The 16,559-nt window shown below is 48.7% G+C and overlaps 1 protein-coding gene across 2 annotated transcripts in view; it reads right to left on the bottom strand.

Annotated features, from left to right (window-relative positions):
- CREB3L2 (cAMP responsive element binding protein 3 like 2) overlaps window positions 1-16,559 on the bottom strand; it is a 230,037-nt gene that overhangs the window by 67,963 nt on the left and 145,515 nt on the right. Inside the window, exons 1-2 of one of the 2 annotated variants that reach the window (XM_069628754.1) lie at window positions 14,364-14,495; window positions 13,975-14,188 (exon numbers count right to left, since the gene is read on the bottom strand). In XM_069628754.1, coding sequence (XP_069484855.1) covers window positions 13,975-14,104 — 130 coding nt within the window. In that variant the 5' untranslated portion in view covers window positions 14,105-14,188; window positions 14,364-14,495. Of the gene's footprint in view, window positions 1-13,974; window positions 14,189-14,363; window positions 14,496-16,559 lie in introns of those variants that run through there. The other variant, XM_069628753.1, reaches the window with a different exon arrangement.

The raw sequence follows: 16,559 nt of genomic DNA, 5'->3' as shown, positions 1-16,559 counted from the left end.
CTCCAGTTGTGGCGCACTGGCTCCACTACTCAAGACAGGAACCAGGAATCTCTCCCTGGTTCCTGTCAGCATGGTGGAAGCTGGAGAACGGGAGGCGGCTGCAGGAGAAGTGTCCCTCCGGGAAGACAGTTTCGGGAAACAAGTAAGAAAACAAAATGTTGCAAATATGAGTGTGCGCAAAGGTGCTGCATGTTTAGGATGTGTTATGTGTGTATGGATGCATGTGTGCACACAAGGGTGTGTTATGTATTATGTAATGTGTGTCTGAATGAGTGAGTGTATGATGAATGGGTGGCTTGGTGCACGTTTTATTGTGCGAGTGATTGCTGCGAGTGAATGTTGTGTGAATGGAAGTGCATGTGTTTTTTTAGTTGGCCAGTGAGGAGCTGAGTTTGTCAGTTGGGGGGATGAGGGGTGCACTACTTCAGCATTTTTAATGGGCGTCCACCCATGATAAAGCAAGCATGTTATGTGTTATGTGGCTAGACTGGCAAGTTGGTGCAGCCAATTTAGCCATTTCATACTGTAGCATGACAGCGTTTATAGTGCATTTATAATAAATTAAGCAAGATATGTTTTTTCCGCGCTTAGAATCCTCTGGGTATTAAGCGTGTTATAAATAACCTATCATAGCATATTAAGTGGCTAGACTGGCATTTTAATGCAGCCAATCTAACTATTTCTCATTGTGGCATGGGATTTTATTCTGGGCATCTATGATAAAGCAAGCATGACGTGTTATTACGTGGCTAAACTGGCATTTTAGTGCAGCAAGTTTGGACAGGTTTTCTTATGGTATGGCATTTTAAAAGGCCGCTTCAAAGGGGTGTGTCCTTATGTGGGGTTGTGGCCATATATTGGCAGACCCAGCCTGGAAATGTTTTCTTATAGTATCATTACTGGCATGAAGGGCAAAGGGATCATGGTTGTATTCTTATAAAGGAATACTGGCATATATTGGTGCAGCCATGATGGACATGTATGGGCACCGCTAGCATCAACATGTTTTTATACTGGCAAATATTGTGGGCAACGTGTCATGGAAATTCTCTTGCGTACTGTGAGTGAGTTGCATCTTTTGGATTGGCATTACCCTACAAAACCAATTGCAAACAGTCTGACGTTTTACACAAAGTTTCACAGAAAGTGTGCTTTATAAAACACCATTTTAACCCAATGTTTAAAAACAAATTTCTGCGGCAGGGATAAGGCGGGACCCTCCGGACCCTGTTTGGTTCAGTCACTCTGGTACATTTGTATGAAATGTTTACACTCCTCTAATGAAAATATTCACTACCTGCCACTTGGTGTATGGTTGGTGGGTGAATTGGTATGAATGTGTGCGTGCAAGGCTGGGGCCCGGGCAAGGGGCCTGGACATTTTCTTACATGTCCAACTGGTGATTTTGAGCAAAGCCAACTTGATGATTGTTATAACATGGAGGCGGGTTGGGGGAGGGGGGTGGAACAATGGGGCAGGCAGACTGGATATTTTCATTCTGTGGCGTAGCATTTTTTACTCACTTAAGGGGAAAGGCCAATATTATTGTGTGTTATGTGAGGAGCGTGGGGGCACTTGTGCCGTCAGCAAGTCATTGATTCATTGCATGTTTTACTGGAGTTGAGGACAAAATCAACATGAAGAGTATTCTTACATGGTCGAGCGGGTTGGGCAAGCATTTTTGCAGCAGCAATAACAGGTTTTCTTTCTGTGGCAGGAGATTTTTAATGGCATTAAGGCCAGAGCCAACAAGAGGATGTTCGAACATGGGATACTTGCATATTTATTTATTTATTTATTTATTATATTTGTAGAGCGCACTGCAGCCCATACTGACAGAGCTAGCATGAACATGTTTTGTTATGGTATCATTAAGTGTGTAATATTACTGGCTACGAACAGGGTTGCCTGGTACATTTGGGTGTCAAGACTCAGGAGCCAGGCCTAGCCCCCTTGTTTCTACACTAGATGAAAGATTTAAGGTTTAATTAAACACATACTTACATCTTTCAACCAGTGCAGTGCGCGGCATGCCCCTGCATAAGCAGGATCATCATGTGCATGCGTGGTGTTCCAGGCAGGCACGGAATTTGGCGCCGCCTGTGCGTTTTTGCAGAGTTTGTGTGGTGGGGGGCCTGAGCACAGCTCGCAGGGGAGCCCCCACATTTTGTGTTAAGCCACTAACGGAGCAAGTGTGGGCTGTCAATGCTATGCAGGAAGGGGTTACCAAGAGTTTAACAGGCTCTGGCAAATACTCTTGCCTCACTGGATGTTTGCTGGTTTAGGGCAATTACTAATCTTAGGGGTAGAATGCAGCAAAGAACTACCGTAGGCAGGCCATACTACAATAAGGAACAACGACCCCTACGCATTGCTCTTTTATTCCAGTCCTAACGCCACATCCTGTCCCCTTATATATGGGGTTTATATTAGTTCTGTGATTTATTTCAGAAACAGTCCTGTCACTTTTGTGCGTGTGATCATGACTCATATTGCTTGCATGCCGGATCTTGGTGATGAGTTCCACCACCATCGCAGAATATGTACTTTGCAAATAAAATAATATTCTACACTTTAGAAATGTTTCAACTTGAGCGGCGGCTACCACACCCCTAGTTATACACATTTTTACTCAGCCTAAGGTCCCGCCTGTACGGCTCCCCCCTTCCGTTACAACATACTACAATAAGGAACAACGACCCCTACGCATTGCTCTTTTATTCCAGTACTAACGCCACATCCTGCGTCATAAATTCTATAAGTGAGACGTTTGGGTGTGTCCCAACTCAATGGTACTCCTTGGATCCATCCCTGGGCGACGGAAGGCTGAGTAGGTCCTACCAAGACTTACGTTTGTGCCCTTCAGTTTGCACATAGACTTTTGTAGCATGTGCCTGAACCCACTGCGCTATCTTGCTGGTTAATGAAGTCATTTGCCCTTCTGTGGTTTTTCAACAAATCTTTGTTTCTGCTGAGAATCGCTCTCCCTCACTGTGTACCATGGACTACCAACCTCTGTATCTCATTGCCGTGGCCGAGGGATGACTGGACGTCCCGGTTTTGCCCAGGCCGTCACAGAAGTAGAACCTCTGTCCCCGTCCCGAGATTTTTTAAAATTTAAAATACATGTTCCGGTATTTGGGAAAGGGAGGGTGACGCTGCTGTAAAGCAACTATTCAAGCTGGCATTTTTACGCAACAAACTGTTTTCTAGCATCAACATAGTTAGAAACCTCAGGGTAGCCTAGAACCTCCAACCTTTTCGTCCATAACCACACACATCTACTGATTGCACCACTCTGACTGGTTAAAAAGAGCATAGCAAAGCCTGTAACAACAATCACAGTAAAAGCTTGGTAAGCGTTATAGTGATGTATAATGTTACAACCCTGAAGTTTAGTATTTCCAGCACGTCTGATATATATTATTTTGATGCATGATCGCATGGGGAGGGGTGCCATGGAAGGGGGGGTGTGACAAGATGTGGGGGAGTGGAGGAATCTGCTTAGGGCGCTAGTCCTACTTGTATGTTTCTAACCTGTCCCAGTTTTTAATTTTCAAAATCTGGTCACCTACCGTGGCCGCCTCTGCGCGTGTCCCTCCCAGCTCCGTGGCCTGTACCCCTGCTTCCATGTTCCTTTGTCCCGCGTACATTATCAGAGTTGTAATTTGGAGCCACTTCCGCAGCTCTCTGCAGTACCCAGAGTCACAGGACTGCGCATGAGGCACCAGAGGGAGGCTTACAGCACAGCCTCTGAGACGTTTACATTTAGTTTGGTTTCACGGCGACAAGATACCTGCCTAACCTCTGGGTTTTCCCCAGAGACTCTGGGTTTTTAGCCTTTCTCTGGGTCTCCGTGGGAAGACCCTGGAGTCTCCGGAATTTTGTGGAAGTTTCCGGGTCCCGTCTAATCCTCCATCTGATTGGCTGCAAAAGACCGCTGCCGGTAGCCAATCGGGTGGAGGTGTGTGCGGACCTGGAAACAGCGCGAATGTTCCTCCCTGCGCACTATACGAGCCCGCTGCTGGGGTGGGGGCAGTTTTTACTGATTGTTTTTTTTTTTTTGTCCTTGCAGGACTGCACGGCAGACTCCCGACCCGAGTGTGGCTTTGTCTCTGCGGCAGTGAGTAGAACGCTTCCAGCAAATTGGCAAAAAGAATGCAGAATGGAAAAAAAGAACGCGTGTTTATTTTGCTTCAGCTTTCATTCTTTTTTGCTGAGTTTGCCTTATGTATGTTGCCCTTCAATGCGAACTCTGAATACTGCTTTCAATCAGCGCTCATCGATGATGTGATGGGCTTGCCCGTGCCTCGGGCCGCCACATACTAACACACACGCATGCACACAATCACTGAGCCGACTGCAGGTACGTCTGTGCTTTCCAAGGTCCCGGCGGCAACTGCCGCACGGACCGTCTTTATTACAACCGCGCATGCGGGGGCCACAACGAGGCTCGCACATGCGCGTCTACAACTCAAGACGTCACAGTTGACACCGGATTGGAAGCAGTATTCCCCGTTTATTTTGCTTTCATTCTTTTTGCCCAGTTTGCCAGGGCTCAAGTCGAGGGTATGCAGTCTGTCCACCCACTTTTTTCAGAGGGTGGAGTTGCTCCCCCAACCCCCAGCTAAAATGAGAAACATTGAAGGTCCTTTTGAATTCATGAATTAAAGCCGACCTCAGGGATTGAAACACAGCCATCAGGTTTGCAGGCTGAACACCTCACCACTGCACTAAACAACCTGATGAAAAACCACCAAGGTGAAATGTCCAATTTGGGTACTGCAAGTTCCAGGGACAACCTTTGCATTGGTTCTTGGAGTTTAAAACATGCGCACATTTTAACCTGTTCATTTTATACAAGGCGAATGCCAATTGTCATATGCAATTCGGGTGGTTATGAAAAGCCAATTTAAAGAAACATGCACATTTCACATTGAACTGAAAACGTCACATCACATTGCAACCGAGTTTACCTTTTTGACATGTGGGAGGAGCCGTGTACAAATGGGCGGAGCATAAATCTCAGGGTTTTTGATTTTGAAATGTAGGCAGGTGTGGGCGACAATGGTCCGTCTGCCTTCCTGGGCAAGCCTGTGCAGGCGGGGAGCCACAACAGGGAATTTGTGGGCCACTCGGAGCGTGAAAACCAGAAGGTGAGCCCCGAGGAGTGAAGCCCCCACCCCCTCCCCACAAAGGATCAGCATTCCGAAGACATCATGAGAGCGCAGACACAGACACACAGGTGGGATAAACCCAGGGCAAACACGCTTCAGGCTTGGCCCTCATACATTGCTGGTTGTCTTCTGCAGAAGGGGCGCGACCCAGCAGGTCGAGACCACGTGCCCTTTTTTGATGGCCCCAAGCCTACTTCCAATATGGTTTTCCCCTCCTGTAATGCATAGCAGGCTGACGAAGATAGTCTGGGGGGCTGCCCAGAGCATACGTTATGATTCCTTCTAAACCGTCCAACCAGTGGTCAAAGAGTATAAACAAAACGTATATGAACTATGCGCCCCCTTCCACCACTGCCTCCATCCATGACAGCCCTTCCATCCACGCACCCTCCCCCCCTCAGTACACAGCTCCTTGGCTAGCGGCCTGTCTCGCCATTCCACCCCAAGCACTGTTTTACAACTGTCCCATCAGGACTGAAAATACACACTGGGGAAGATAATTGCAACCGAAGATCAGCGTTACTTTCTAAAGAACCCTCTTGGCCATTTGCACCTCTGATGGGACATGCCAAACTCCGTAGGCAGCCCATTGCCCACACACGGCTAAGCTGGCAGCGATCTGAAGGTCATCATGGTTCATGGCAGAGGACAAGCACCGATCACTGCAGGCGCCTCTTGTGAGGGGGTTCCGAAATTGGCTTTCTGGCCCAAGCAGGCAAGCGAAATGAACTGTAGGAAAGCAGCACACATGGGGGACACAGACAAAACAAACAAGTGACCTTTGCCACACTGCCAGGGACCATGCTCTGGGCGGAAAGCAGCATGGCAATATAGCGGCTGGTTTCTCAGAGAATTAAGGGAACGTTGGTACCCGCCCACAGGGGCCATAGGCGGCTCGCCCATTAATGGTATACACCCAGCCAAAGTTCCTGGCACTGATTAAGCCAAACAGTCTGTCACTCATGGATCTCGAGATGGTTTGGACTAAGCATTCCAAGAGCCCTCACAGTGGACTATGCTGGCTCGGGCTGATGGAAGTTGTTGTACAAACATCAGGAGCCCCCTCCCCTGCCCAGTCCTCCATATTAGCCAAACATGTCTTCACATAACACGGCGTCAGCCCACTGAAGAAGCAGCATTCACCCCAGATGAGCTAGGCCTGTTCCCCACATAACCCAGCGTCAGCCCACTGAAGAAGCAGCATTCACCCCAGATGAGCTAGGCCTCAGTTCACCACATAACCCGCGTCAGCCCACCGAAGAAGCAGCATTCACCCCAGATGAGCTAGGCCTCAGTTCACCACATAACCCGCGTCAGCCCACCGAAGAAGCAGCATTCACCCCAGATGAGCTAGGCCTCAGTTCACCACATAACCCGGTGTCAGCCCACTGAAGAAGCAGCATTCAGCCCAGATGAGCGTGGCCACAGTTCACCACATAACCCGCGTCAGCCCACCGAAGAAGCAGCATTCTCCCCAGATGAGCTAGGCCTCAGTTCACCACATAACCCGCGTCAGCACACTGAAGAAGCAGCATTCACCCCAGGTGAGCTAGGCCTGTTCCCCACATAACCCGGCATCAGCCCACTGAAGAAGCAGCATTTACCCCAGATGAGCTAGGCCTCAGTTCACCACATAACCCAGCGTCAGCCCACTGAAGAAGCAGCATTCACCCCAGATGAGCTAGGCCTTACTTCACCACATAACCCAGCGTCAGCCCACTGAAGAAGCAGCATTCACCCCAGATGAGCTAGGCCTCAGTTCACCACATAACCCGGTGTCAGCCCACTGAAGAAGCAGCATTCACCCCAGATGAGCGCGGCCTCAGTTCACCACATAACCCGTGTCAGCCGACCGAAGAAGCAGCATTCACCCCAGATGAGCTAGGCCTCAGTTCACCACATAACCCGCGTCAGCACACTGAAGAAGCAGCATTCACCCCAGATGAGCTAGGCCTGTTCCCCACATAACCCGGCATCAGCCCACTGAAGAAGCAGCATTCACCCCAGATGAGATAGGCCTCAGTTCACCACATAACCCAGCATCAGCCCACTGAAGAAGCAGCATTCACCCCAGATGAGCTAGGCCTCAGTTCACCACATAACCCGGTGTCAGCCCACTGAAGAAGCAGCATTCACCCAAGATGAGCGCGGCCTCAGTTCACCACATAACCCGCGTCAGCCCACCGAAGAAGCAGCATTCACCCCAGATGAGCTAGGCCTCAGTTCACCACATAACCCGCGTCAGCACACTGAAGAAGCAGCATTCACCCCAGATGAGCTAGGCCTGTTCCCCACATAACCCGGCATCTGCCCACTGAAGAGGCAGCATTCATCCCAGATGAGCTAGGCCTCAGTTCTCCACATAACCCGCGTCAGCACACTGAAGAAGCAGCATTCACCCCAGATGAGCTACGCCTCAGTTCTCCACATAACCCGCGTCAGCACACTGAAGAAGCAGCATTCACCCCAGATGAGCTAGGCCTCAGTTCACCACATAACCCGCGTCAGCACACTGAAGAAGCAGCATTCACCCCAGATGAGCTAGGCCTCAGTTCTCCCATAACCCGCGTCAGCCACTGAAGAAGCAGCATTCACCCCAGATGAGCTAGGCCACAGTTCACCACATAACCCGGTGTCAGCCCACTGAAGAAGCAGCATTCACCCCAGATGAGCTAGGCCTCAGTTCTCCCATAACCCGCGTCAGCCACTGAAGAAGCAGCATTCACCCCAGATGAGCTAGGCCTCAGTTCACCACATAACCTGGTGTCAGCCCACTGAAGAAGCAGCATTCACCCCATATGAGCTAGGCCTCAGTTCACCACGTAACCCGGTGTCAGCCCACTGAAGAAGAGGCATTCACCCCAGATGAGCTAGGCCCCAGTTCACCACATAAACTGGAAATCCCCCTGAAAGCCCTCTCGGATTTCCACATACAATTTAGATAACCGCTGCCCCCACATTAGCTGGACACAGCACAAAAAAACATCTGCTTAATTTCCTCCACAATTCCCGGACATACACCAGATGACCCCCACCCACCCACCACTTCAGTTCCCACCCATTAGTGGGCTGTCACCAATAGCATCTGTTCAGTTCCCAACATAATTCCCTACAAACTAATAACCACTCTCCCACTCCCGCCTTTATAGCCAATAGTGCCCCTGCTATTTCCCTCCACAATGTTGTCTTCCGCCACACGCTAGAAGTCTCATGCACCTGGCAAGTCCTAGGGAACACACTGCATACATTCAGCTAATCTTAGGAAGGCCCATGCACTAAGCAAGCCATGATTGGCCAATGCATCCAGCTGGACCTACATTCCATGCATCTAGAGTCCCTAAAACACTGTCTAGTGAGCCCTATGCTTCATGCATCTCCAAGAGTCCTACGCTGGGTATTTCACCCAGGCATGCTACATTTCAAGCATCTAGAGGCTAAAGCAACACGCGCCATCCAGTGAGTCCTATGCTTCATGCACCCCGAGAGCCCTACGCTGGGTATTTCACCCAGTGATTCCTCCTCTTCATGCCTCCAGAGGCTAAAGTATCACAACTCCTTCTAGTGACTCCTAGTCATTAAGCATTTGAAGTATCTCAGACTGCCCACCCCACACTCCAAATCTCTATCATTAAACCAGAGTCCACTCCATACTGCAACTCAAGGAAAATCCCCAAACGTTTCAGAGTGGTCCCTGATGGCTCACATTGTCAGCGAGCACTAGAAAGCATTGTGTAACTGACGAGTCATTGACTACCCACTAAATCCAGTGGAGCCTGCAGTCGCATGCGGCCAAGGTGTCCCAGACTGCTCATCAGATCTAGAACAACCTAGAAACTACTACACTATCTGAGTCTACGGCTGGTTACTAAATCCTGTGTGTCCTACAAATTAGCAACCACTGTAGATAGATCCCACCAGGCATATCGGATGCAGCCGCCACTAAGTGGATATAATGGGCGGCCTAAGATGTGCTGGGCCAAGGGACATTTTAGGAGTCATTGTGCGTGGACGCGAACGTGGGACAGTATACACTGAACAGCAGCTAGGTCCAATGTACCTGAAAAGCTGTAATGCTTACAGCATAACGGAGTACAAGAAGACTCCATGAAGACACCCCCTGCAAGGATGCACCGCAGCAATACCTGCAAAGTCCCAGCTAGCCATAGGATGCGCTACAGCCACCGAGTTCTAGAAGATTACTCATGGGTCAGATGGTTTATTTTCCTAATGGAGGATTTTTAAGGCCGATAAAGAGATTGGCGACTAAATCTACTTGAACAATATGGTTATAGAATAGAGAACGGTCAGTATATGAGACGCTTTAGCCGGATAGAGTTACTGAGTAAAATTGCCCCGGGGGTGTTGGAGGCCATTGTGGGGCCTGGGGGGACATTGGAAGCTTAGATTCTGACAGAAGGAACTGAAGATATCACAACCAAAGAAACCTTTGGTTTTCGCGCCTTGAAACACTTGTGTATAGCCGCGTTATAAATGCCATATCATATCATATCATTCTTGCGGCATGGCAGGGACCCCTTACTGAACACAGAAACCTACACTAACAGAACAGGGCATCCTACTAACCCCATAGTCATACACACTAACAGTACGGCAGGGACCGCTTACTGAACACAGAAACCTACACCAACAGATCTCGGCTTCCTACTAACCCCATAGTCATACACACTAACAGTACGGCAGGGACCGCTTACTGAACACAGAAACCTACACCAACAGATTAGGGCTTCCTACTAACCCCATAGTCATGCACACTAACAGTACGGCAGGGACCGCTTACTGAACACAGAAACCTACACCAACAGATCAGGGCTTCCTACTAACCCCATAGTCATGCACACTAACAGTACGGCAGGGACCGCTTACTGAACACAGAAACCTACACCAACAGAACAGGACATCCTACTAACCCCAGAGTCATACACACTAACAGTACGGCAGGGACCGCTTACTGAACACAGAAACCTACACCAACAGAACAGGGCATCCTACTAACCCCAGAGTCATACACACTAACAGTACGGCAGGGACCCCTTACTGAACACAGAAACCTACACTAACAGAACAGGGCATCCTACTAACCCCAGAGTCATACACACTAACAGTACGGCAGGGACCCCTTACTGAACACAGAAACCTACACCAACAGAACAGGGCATCCTACTAGTCCCAGAGTCATACACACTAACAGTACGGCAGGGACCCCTTACTGAACACAGAAACCTACACTAACAGAACAGGGCATCCTACTAACCCCAGAGTCATACACACTAACAGTACGGCAGGGACCCCTTACTGAACACAGAAACCTACACCAACAGAACAGGGCACATCCTACTAGTCCCAGAGTCATACACACTAACAGTACGGCAGGGACCCCTTACTGAACACAGAAACCTACACTAACAGAACAGGGCATCCTACTAGCCCCAGAGTCATACACACTAACAGTACGGCAGGGACCCCTTACTGAACACAGAAACCTACACCAACAGAACAGGGCATCCTACTAGCCCCAGAGTCATACACACTAACAGTACGCCAGGGACCCCTTACTGAACACAGAAACCTGCACTAACAGATCAGGGCTTCCTACTGACCCCAGAGTCATACACACTAACAGTACGCCAGGGACCCCTTACTGAACACAGAAACCTACACCAACAGATCAGGGCTTCCTACTGACCACATACACCCTAAGAGCATGGCAGGGGCCTCTTACAGAGCATGGAACCATGAACATTAACCACCAAGCAGGGGCCTCTATTGAACATATACACATACACCAACAGCAGAGCAGTGACCACTCACTAACAACAGAAACCTGCCCACTAACAGCAAGTCTGTGGCCTCCTACCGACCATAGAAACAGACACTAGCAGCAAGAGAGGAACCTCTTAAAGGCCATAGAAACATACACTGAGAGCAAGAGGCTCCTCTCACTGGCCATAGAAACAAACTCCAATAACAAATCTGAGGCATCTTTAGTCTCGGGAGGATAGCTCACCGGCAATGTGCTCGCCTTGGAAGCAAGACGACACGGAGCAACACAGGTTTCGATCCCCAGGTCCGCGCTTAGAAACCTCTGGGTATTAAGTGCGTTATAAATACCTATTGTATCATTACTGACCACAGAAACATACACGGATAGCAAGACAGGGAGTCTGAGTGACCACTGGGGACCCATACTAATCGCATGCAAGCTAGAGACAAGAGATGAGATTTAAGACACATGAATCCCTAAATACATGCAAGGGGAACTAAAGTGTTGTTTTATAAATATGTATAGCGATAGCCAGAGATTACTTGTAGTAGTTACGTACACACCGAGGGGGACAACCAATAACAGCCCTCCAGTTTACCCTAAAGACAGAGCTCTAAACAGTGCTTCACACTGTATTGTCCTAGCTTCTAAGCACTGTAATAGGCCTTAGTACCGGACCTAATGGTAATATACCTCAGACTGATGAAGGGTGGAGTTGGCCTTGCTAAGATTCAAATTTGCAAACCGCAGAGAAACCAGACTCGCCTTGGCCACACATAGCGCAGTGCCCGAAAGGCCAGCCTCCAATACGGGCTATCTTTTTGGCCAGAGTGGACAAGTTTCATAAACTACTACACTAGTTGTAACCAATGTTACAAAGAATATCTGCTTTCAAATACATTTTCTGCATAATTTTTTTAAAAAAACACCCCCTTGTGAAATATGATATGATATTTTATTTAGATCGCGCTCAGAGCGCGACCAAGCAAAGGGAAGGGAACAGGGGAGAACAAAAATAACGATCTTTCTAGGCCCAGTGGCATCAGAACGCGCAAGTGCATGGAAAAGGGGGAAAGTGCGGAACAGAGGTGAGAACAGAAATAAATAAGTGAAATAAATAAATAAATGCAAGGAAAAAAGGTAGTGCAGCCAGCAAGCGGCAAGTGCATGATTAGTCAGATAGGGAATATCTGATAAGTACTAAGTCTGTTCTGAAAAGTCATGTAATGTGGGATTGTGGGCCACTTTTTCGTTGGTGCGATCGACCGATTTTATGTCCAGTCCAACCCTTTGTGTGAGGCGAGCACTGAGCTCCATAGGACACTGAACCTTTCAGCTTCCACACATGTGGCCGTTGGGCTCCTTCAATGAAAGGCTTGACAACATCGAACATCTGCCTCACTTCACAAGATGACCATTCCCTCTGGCGAAAAATGCTTCTCGGGTTTGACTGACAGCTTGACACGCTCCTGGCCTCCGACCCCTGGGGGTTATCAGAACGGCCATGAGCATTTTCATAAGCCAGTCTGTGCACGTGAAGATCCAAAGTGTGGAATTTCTGGACGAGAGTAGCTGGAATGAGTGGAGAAATCTAAAATAAATGTTTGTGCCGTGCAGCGGCACAAAATGGCTGCCCTGGCATACGTCAGTGACTAGTGAGATGCAACACAGGATAGAGATTGAGGGCAGTGACCATTGCATGTGGTGCTAGGGAAGCATCCTTGATACTTTGGAAGTCTTCACAAGATTAAAGATCATCAGGTGTGTGTGCCTACACAGAGGACAGGCTTATACCCCCACACCAGTTGGCTGCGCCCCCAGTGGTATCAGGTCTCAATTGCACCACCAACCCCTTCCGCATGACGGTGCCCACACGGTCCAAATCCTCAATCGCAGGGATATACTGGCAGTGCCGGAGCTGGTCGCAGTGCTGAAGTGTGCCCATAAGCAAACAAGAGTTAAGCCTTCAGCCAAGGACTTCCGTTTCAAGGGCCACACCGGTCCATGCCCTCGACCTCCTGGCACCGCTTCCGCAGGTACTTACCTGTTCACCCTAGAAGGTTACTCTCGCACCCTCTATAGCCCACTGGATGTTCGCTCTCCCACAGCAAAAGTACTTTGGTCCCACTAGAAGATTTCAGTGGCCCCCACACGCCGACTTGTGGAAGCTCTCCGTCATACACCCCTGGTGTCAGCAAACTGTTTTTTCCACTTCACACACGTGGGCAGTGATCAGCCTGCCAAAGGATCTATTCAGTTAAAGGACTCATGCGCCAGTAACTCCACATTCCTGTGTCTGGCACATATACAAACATGTTTATTTTTTCTCTTCATTTGTCCCCCCCCCCCTCCGCCACCCCCTGCTCCCCGTTTTTCTTTCCCCTTGGACTTGTTCTTTGGAAAACCATTTTGCCCGATTATGCTGATATCACACCCCGGGGTGTGTCCTCAATTTATCTTAAAAAAAAATGGTAGAATTATTCTTTGGATGGGTGTCATAATGACTTCTGTTGTGAATACGGGAACATGTTTGGCTTCTTGCCCATATGCTATAATATATATATATAATGTATGATGATGGCTTCATGTAATAAAGCCCTGAAGAAGACCTTGCAAACTTGGTTGAAACACGTATCTGCTGTCATGCCTTTAAGAACAATAATGACAGTTGTATAATGTGCAATGAGCATCTGCTCTTTTGAACATTAAAGACAGTCATAGACTGTGGATTGTGACGCAGGGGCCATTTAGTTGTTTGGAATTTATCACTTTTCAAAGGCACTCTGCACTAGTCACTCCAACAGTCCTGTTTAGGACCCTGTACCACACAAGATCAGATTCCCCAAGAATTCAAACAGGCACGTGCCCCTAGTCACAAAGCACCAGCGCCCTTCATGGGCCCCAAACCCATCACCCTATCAGATGGAAACAATTATGTGACAGGCACTTCGAAAATAATGGCGGGCAATGTTAGTGCTCTAGAAACACCGAAATAAAGTGAAACCAGTAACATACCTTCATTGAAGTCCTCTGGGGTCCCCTGGGTGAGCGGGGACTGGGGCCGGGAGTCCCCACACAGTGAGTAGCTATGCTCGGCCTGGATGAGGGGGGACGGCGAGCTCGGGGACAGGTCGACGTCCATCATGGCATTTCTGTCCGACAGGAAGGGGTCACTCAGGAGCTGGCCTAGGACATCCTGCGAGAAGTCATCCAGAAACTCATTGAAATGCTGTGGGGGGGGAGAGAAGGAAAGAAGTCGGTTAGCTGATAGCTCCGTCTCCCGCCAAAGACACTTTCAATAGACAAGGCGGGAACTAGCAAGCCAAGAGGAGCAGGAACTGATGCACACCCCAACACTTTCCAATGCATTGATTGAAAGCCACGTCACGAGCACATCCACATACATTATAGATTTCTTAAAGGTCAGCTGCATCTGCTGCTCAGCCTCTGAAATTCTGCAAGGCTCTCGGTGTTGGGGGAGAGGAAGCAACATCTCCAGGAACGAGAAACAGAGTGGAGTGGCAGATGCCACGGCCATCTTATCCTCACATGGAAATGCAAAGACAGTCTGACTCATCCCGTTCATGCGTACAAACACGTGACTGTTAAGAGGGAGTGATGTGAGAACGAAATGAGCGCCAAGCCCAGAGTGCAGCACGTACTTCGTGATTCGAGCAACGCTTTTATCACACGCATTCATATGTTGCCCAAATGTCTTTTGATATAATGCAAAATAGTCAAAAGCCCTGGCAGGTGCCATCTGCCCCATCCCCTTTCTCATACAGATATTGCAAAAGAGTTCAATAAGAGCGCACCAGACTGTCTTTAGAATGCTAACATATCAGAAATTAATGTACATGGTAATTCTAGGTTTTGATCATGTGCTTTGCTCTGTAAGATATGTGTAATTTTCTTATCATTATTACAACACTTGCTCCAATGAGGTGATCATTAGAAATTAACATTGTAACATGTTCATGAAAACAGACAATTTAAAATGTTAGTTCCATTAAATAATTTCATTTTTCACTAGCTTCCTTTTGGCGAACAAAAAATTGAAAATAAATGCAGATGTAGACCTTGCAGCCTGGTCCTCTGGTCCCTTACAAGGTTTGTCATGAACCCAAGCACTAATGCAGATGTAGACCTTGCAGCCTGGTCTTCTGGTCCCTTACAAGGTTTGTCATGAACCCAAGCACTAATGCAGATGTAGACCTTGCAGCCTGGTCTTCTGGTCCCTTACGAGGTGTGGCCGAACCCAAACACTAATGCAGATGTAGACCTTGCAACCTGGTCTTCTGGTCCCTTACAAGGTTTGTCATGAACCCAAGCACTAATGCAGATGTAGACCTTGCAGCCTGGTCTTCTGGTCCCTTACGAGGTGTGTCTAAACCCAAACACTAATGCAGATGTAGACCTTGCAGACTGGTCTTCTGGTCCCTTACGAGGTGTGTCCGAACCCAAGCACTATGGGAGATGTAGGCCTTGCAGCCTGGTCTTCTGGTCCCTTACGAGGTGTATCCGAACCCAAGTACTAATGCAGATGTAGACCTTGCAGCCTCGTCTTCTGGTCCCTTACGAGGTGGGTCCGAACCCAAGCACTAATCCAGATGTAGGCCTTGCAGACTGGTCTTCTGGTCCCTTACAAGGTGTGTCCGAACCCAAGCACTAATGCAGATGTAGACCTTGCAGCCTGGTCTTCTGGTCTCTTACGAGGTGTATCCGAACCCAAGCACTAATGTAGATGTAGACCGTGCAGCCTGATCTTCTGGTCCCTTACGAGGTGTGTCCGAACCCAAGCACTAATGCAGATGTAGACCTTGCAGACTGGTCTTCTGGTCCCTTATGAGGTGTGTCCGAACCCAAGCACTAATGCAGATGTAGGCCTTGCACACTGGTCTTCTGGTCCCTTACAAGGTGTGTCCGAACCCAAGCACTAATGCAAATGTAGACCGTGCAGCCTGGTCTTCTGGTCCCTTACGAGGTGTGTCCAAACCCAAGCACTAATGCAGATGTGGGCCTTGCAGACTGGTCTTCTGGTCCCTTACAAGGTGTGTCAGAACCCAAGCACTAATGCAGATGTAGACAGTGCAGCCTGGTCTTCTGGTCCCTTACAAGGTGTGTCCAAACCCAAGCACCATCGGTGATGTAGACAGTGCAGCCTGGTCTTCTGGTCCCTTACGAGGTGTGTCAGAACCCAAGCACTAATGCAGATGTAGACCTTGTAGCCGGGTCTTCTGGTCCCTTACGAGGTTTGTCAGAACCCAAGCACTAATGCAGATGTAGACAGTGCAGCCTGGTCTTCTGGTCCCTTACAAGGTGTGTCCAAACCCAAGCACCATCGGTGATGTAGACAGTGCAGCCTGGTCTTCTGGTCCCTTACGAGGTGTGTCAGAACTCAAGCACTATGGGAGATGTAGACAGTGCATCCTGGTCTTCTGGTCCCTTACGAGGTGTGTCAGAAACCAAGCACTATCTGTAACCCTTTCACTCCCGCCCCTGTACAGACAGAGTTAGACAAAGAGAAACCGAGATAGAGGGAGAGAGGATGAAAGAGAGAGTGCTGCAACACATATGATACACCAGAAACTGCCTGTTTT

This window comes from Ambystoma mexicanum, chromosome 12 (genome assembly GCF_040938575.1).
Source record: "Ambystoma mexicanum isolate Mex_15411 chromosome 12, UKY_AmexF1_1, whole genome shotgun sequence".
Lineage (NCBI taxonomy): Eukaryota > Metazoa > Chordata > Amphibia > Caudata > Ambystomatidae > Ambystoma > Ambystoma mexicanum.
Note: the sequence above shows the minus strand (reverse complement) of the source record. Positions and strands in the feature narration are given on the sequence as shown.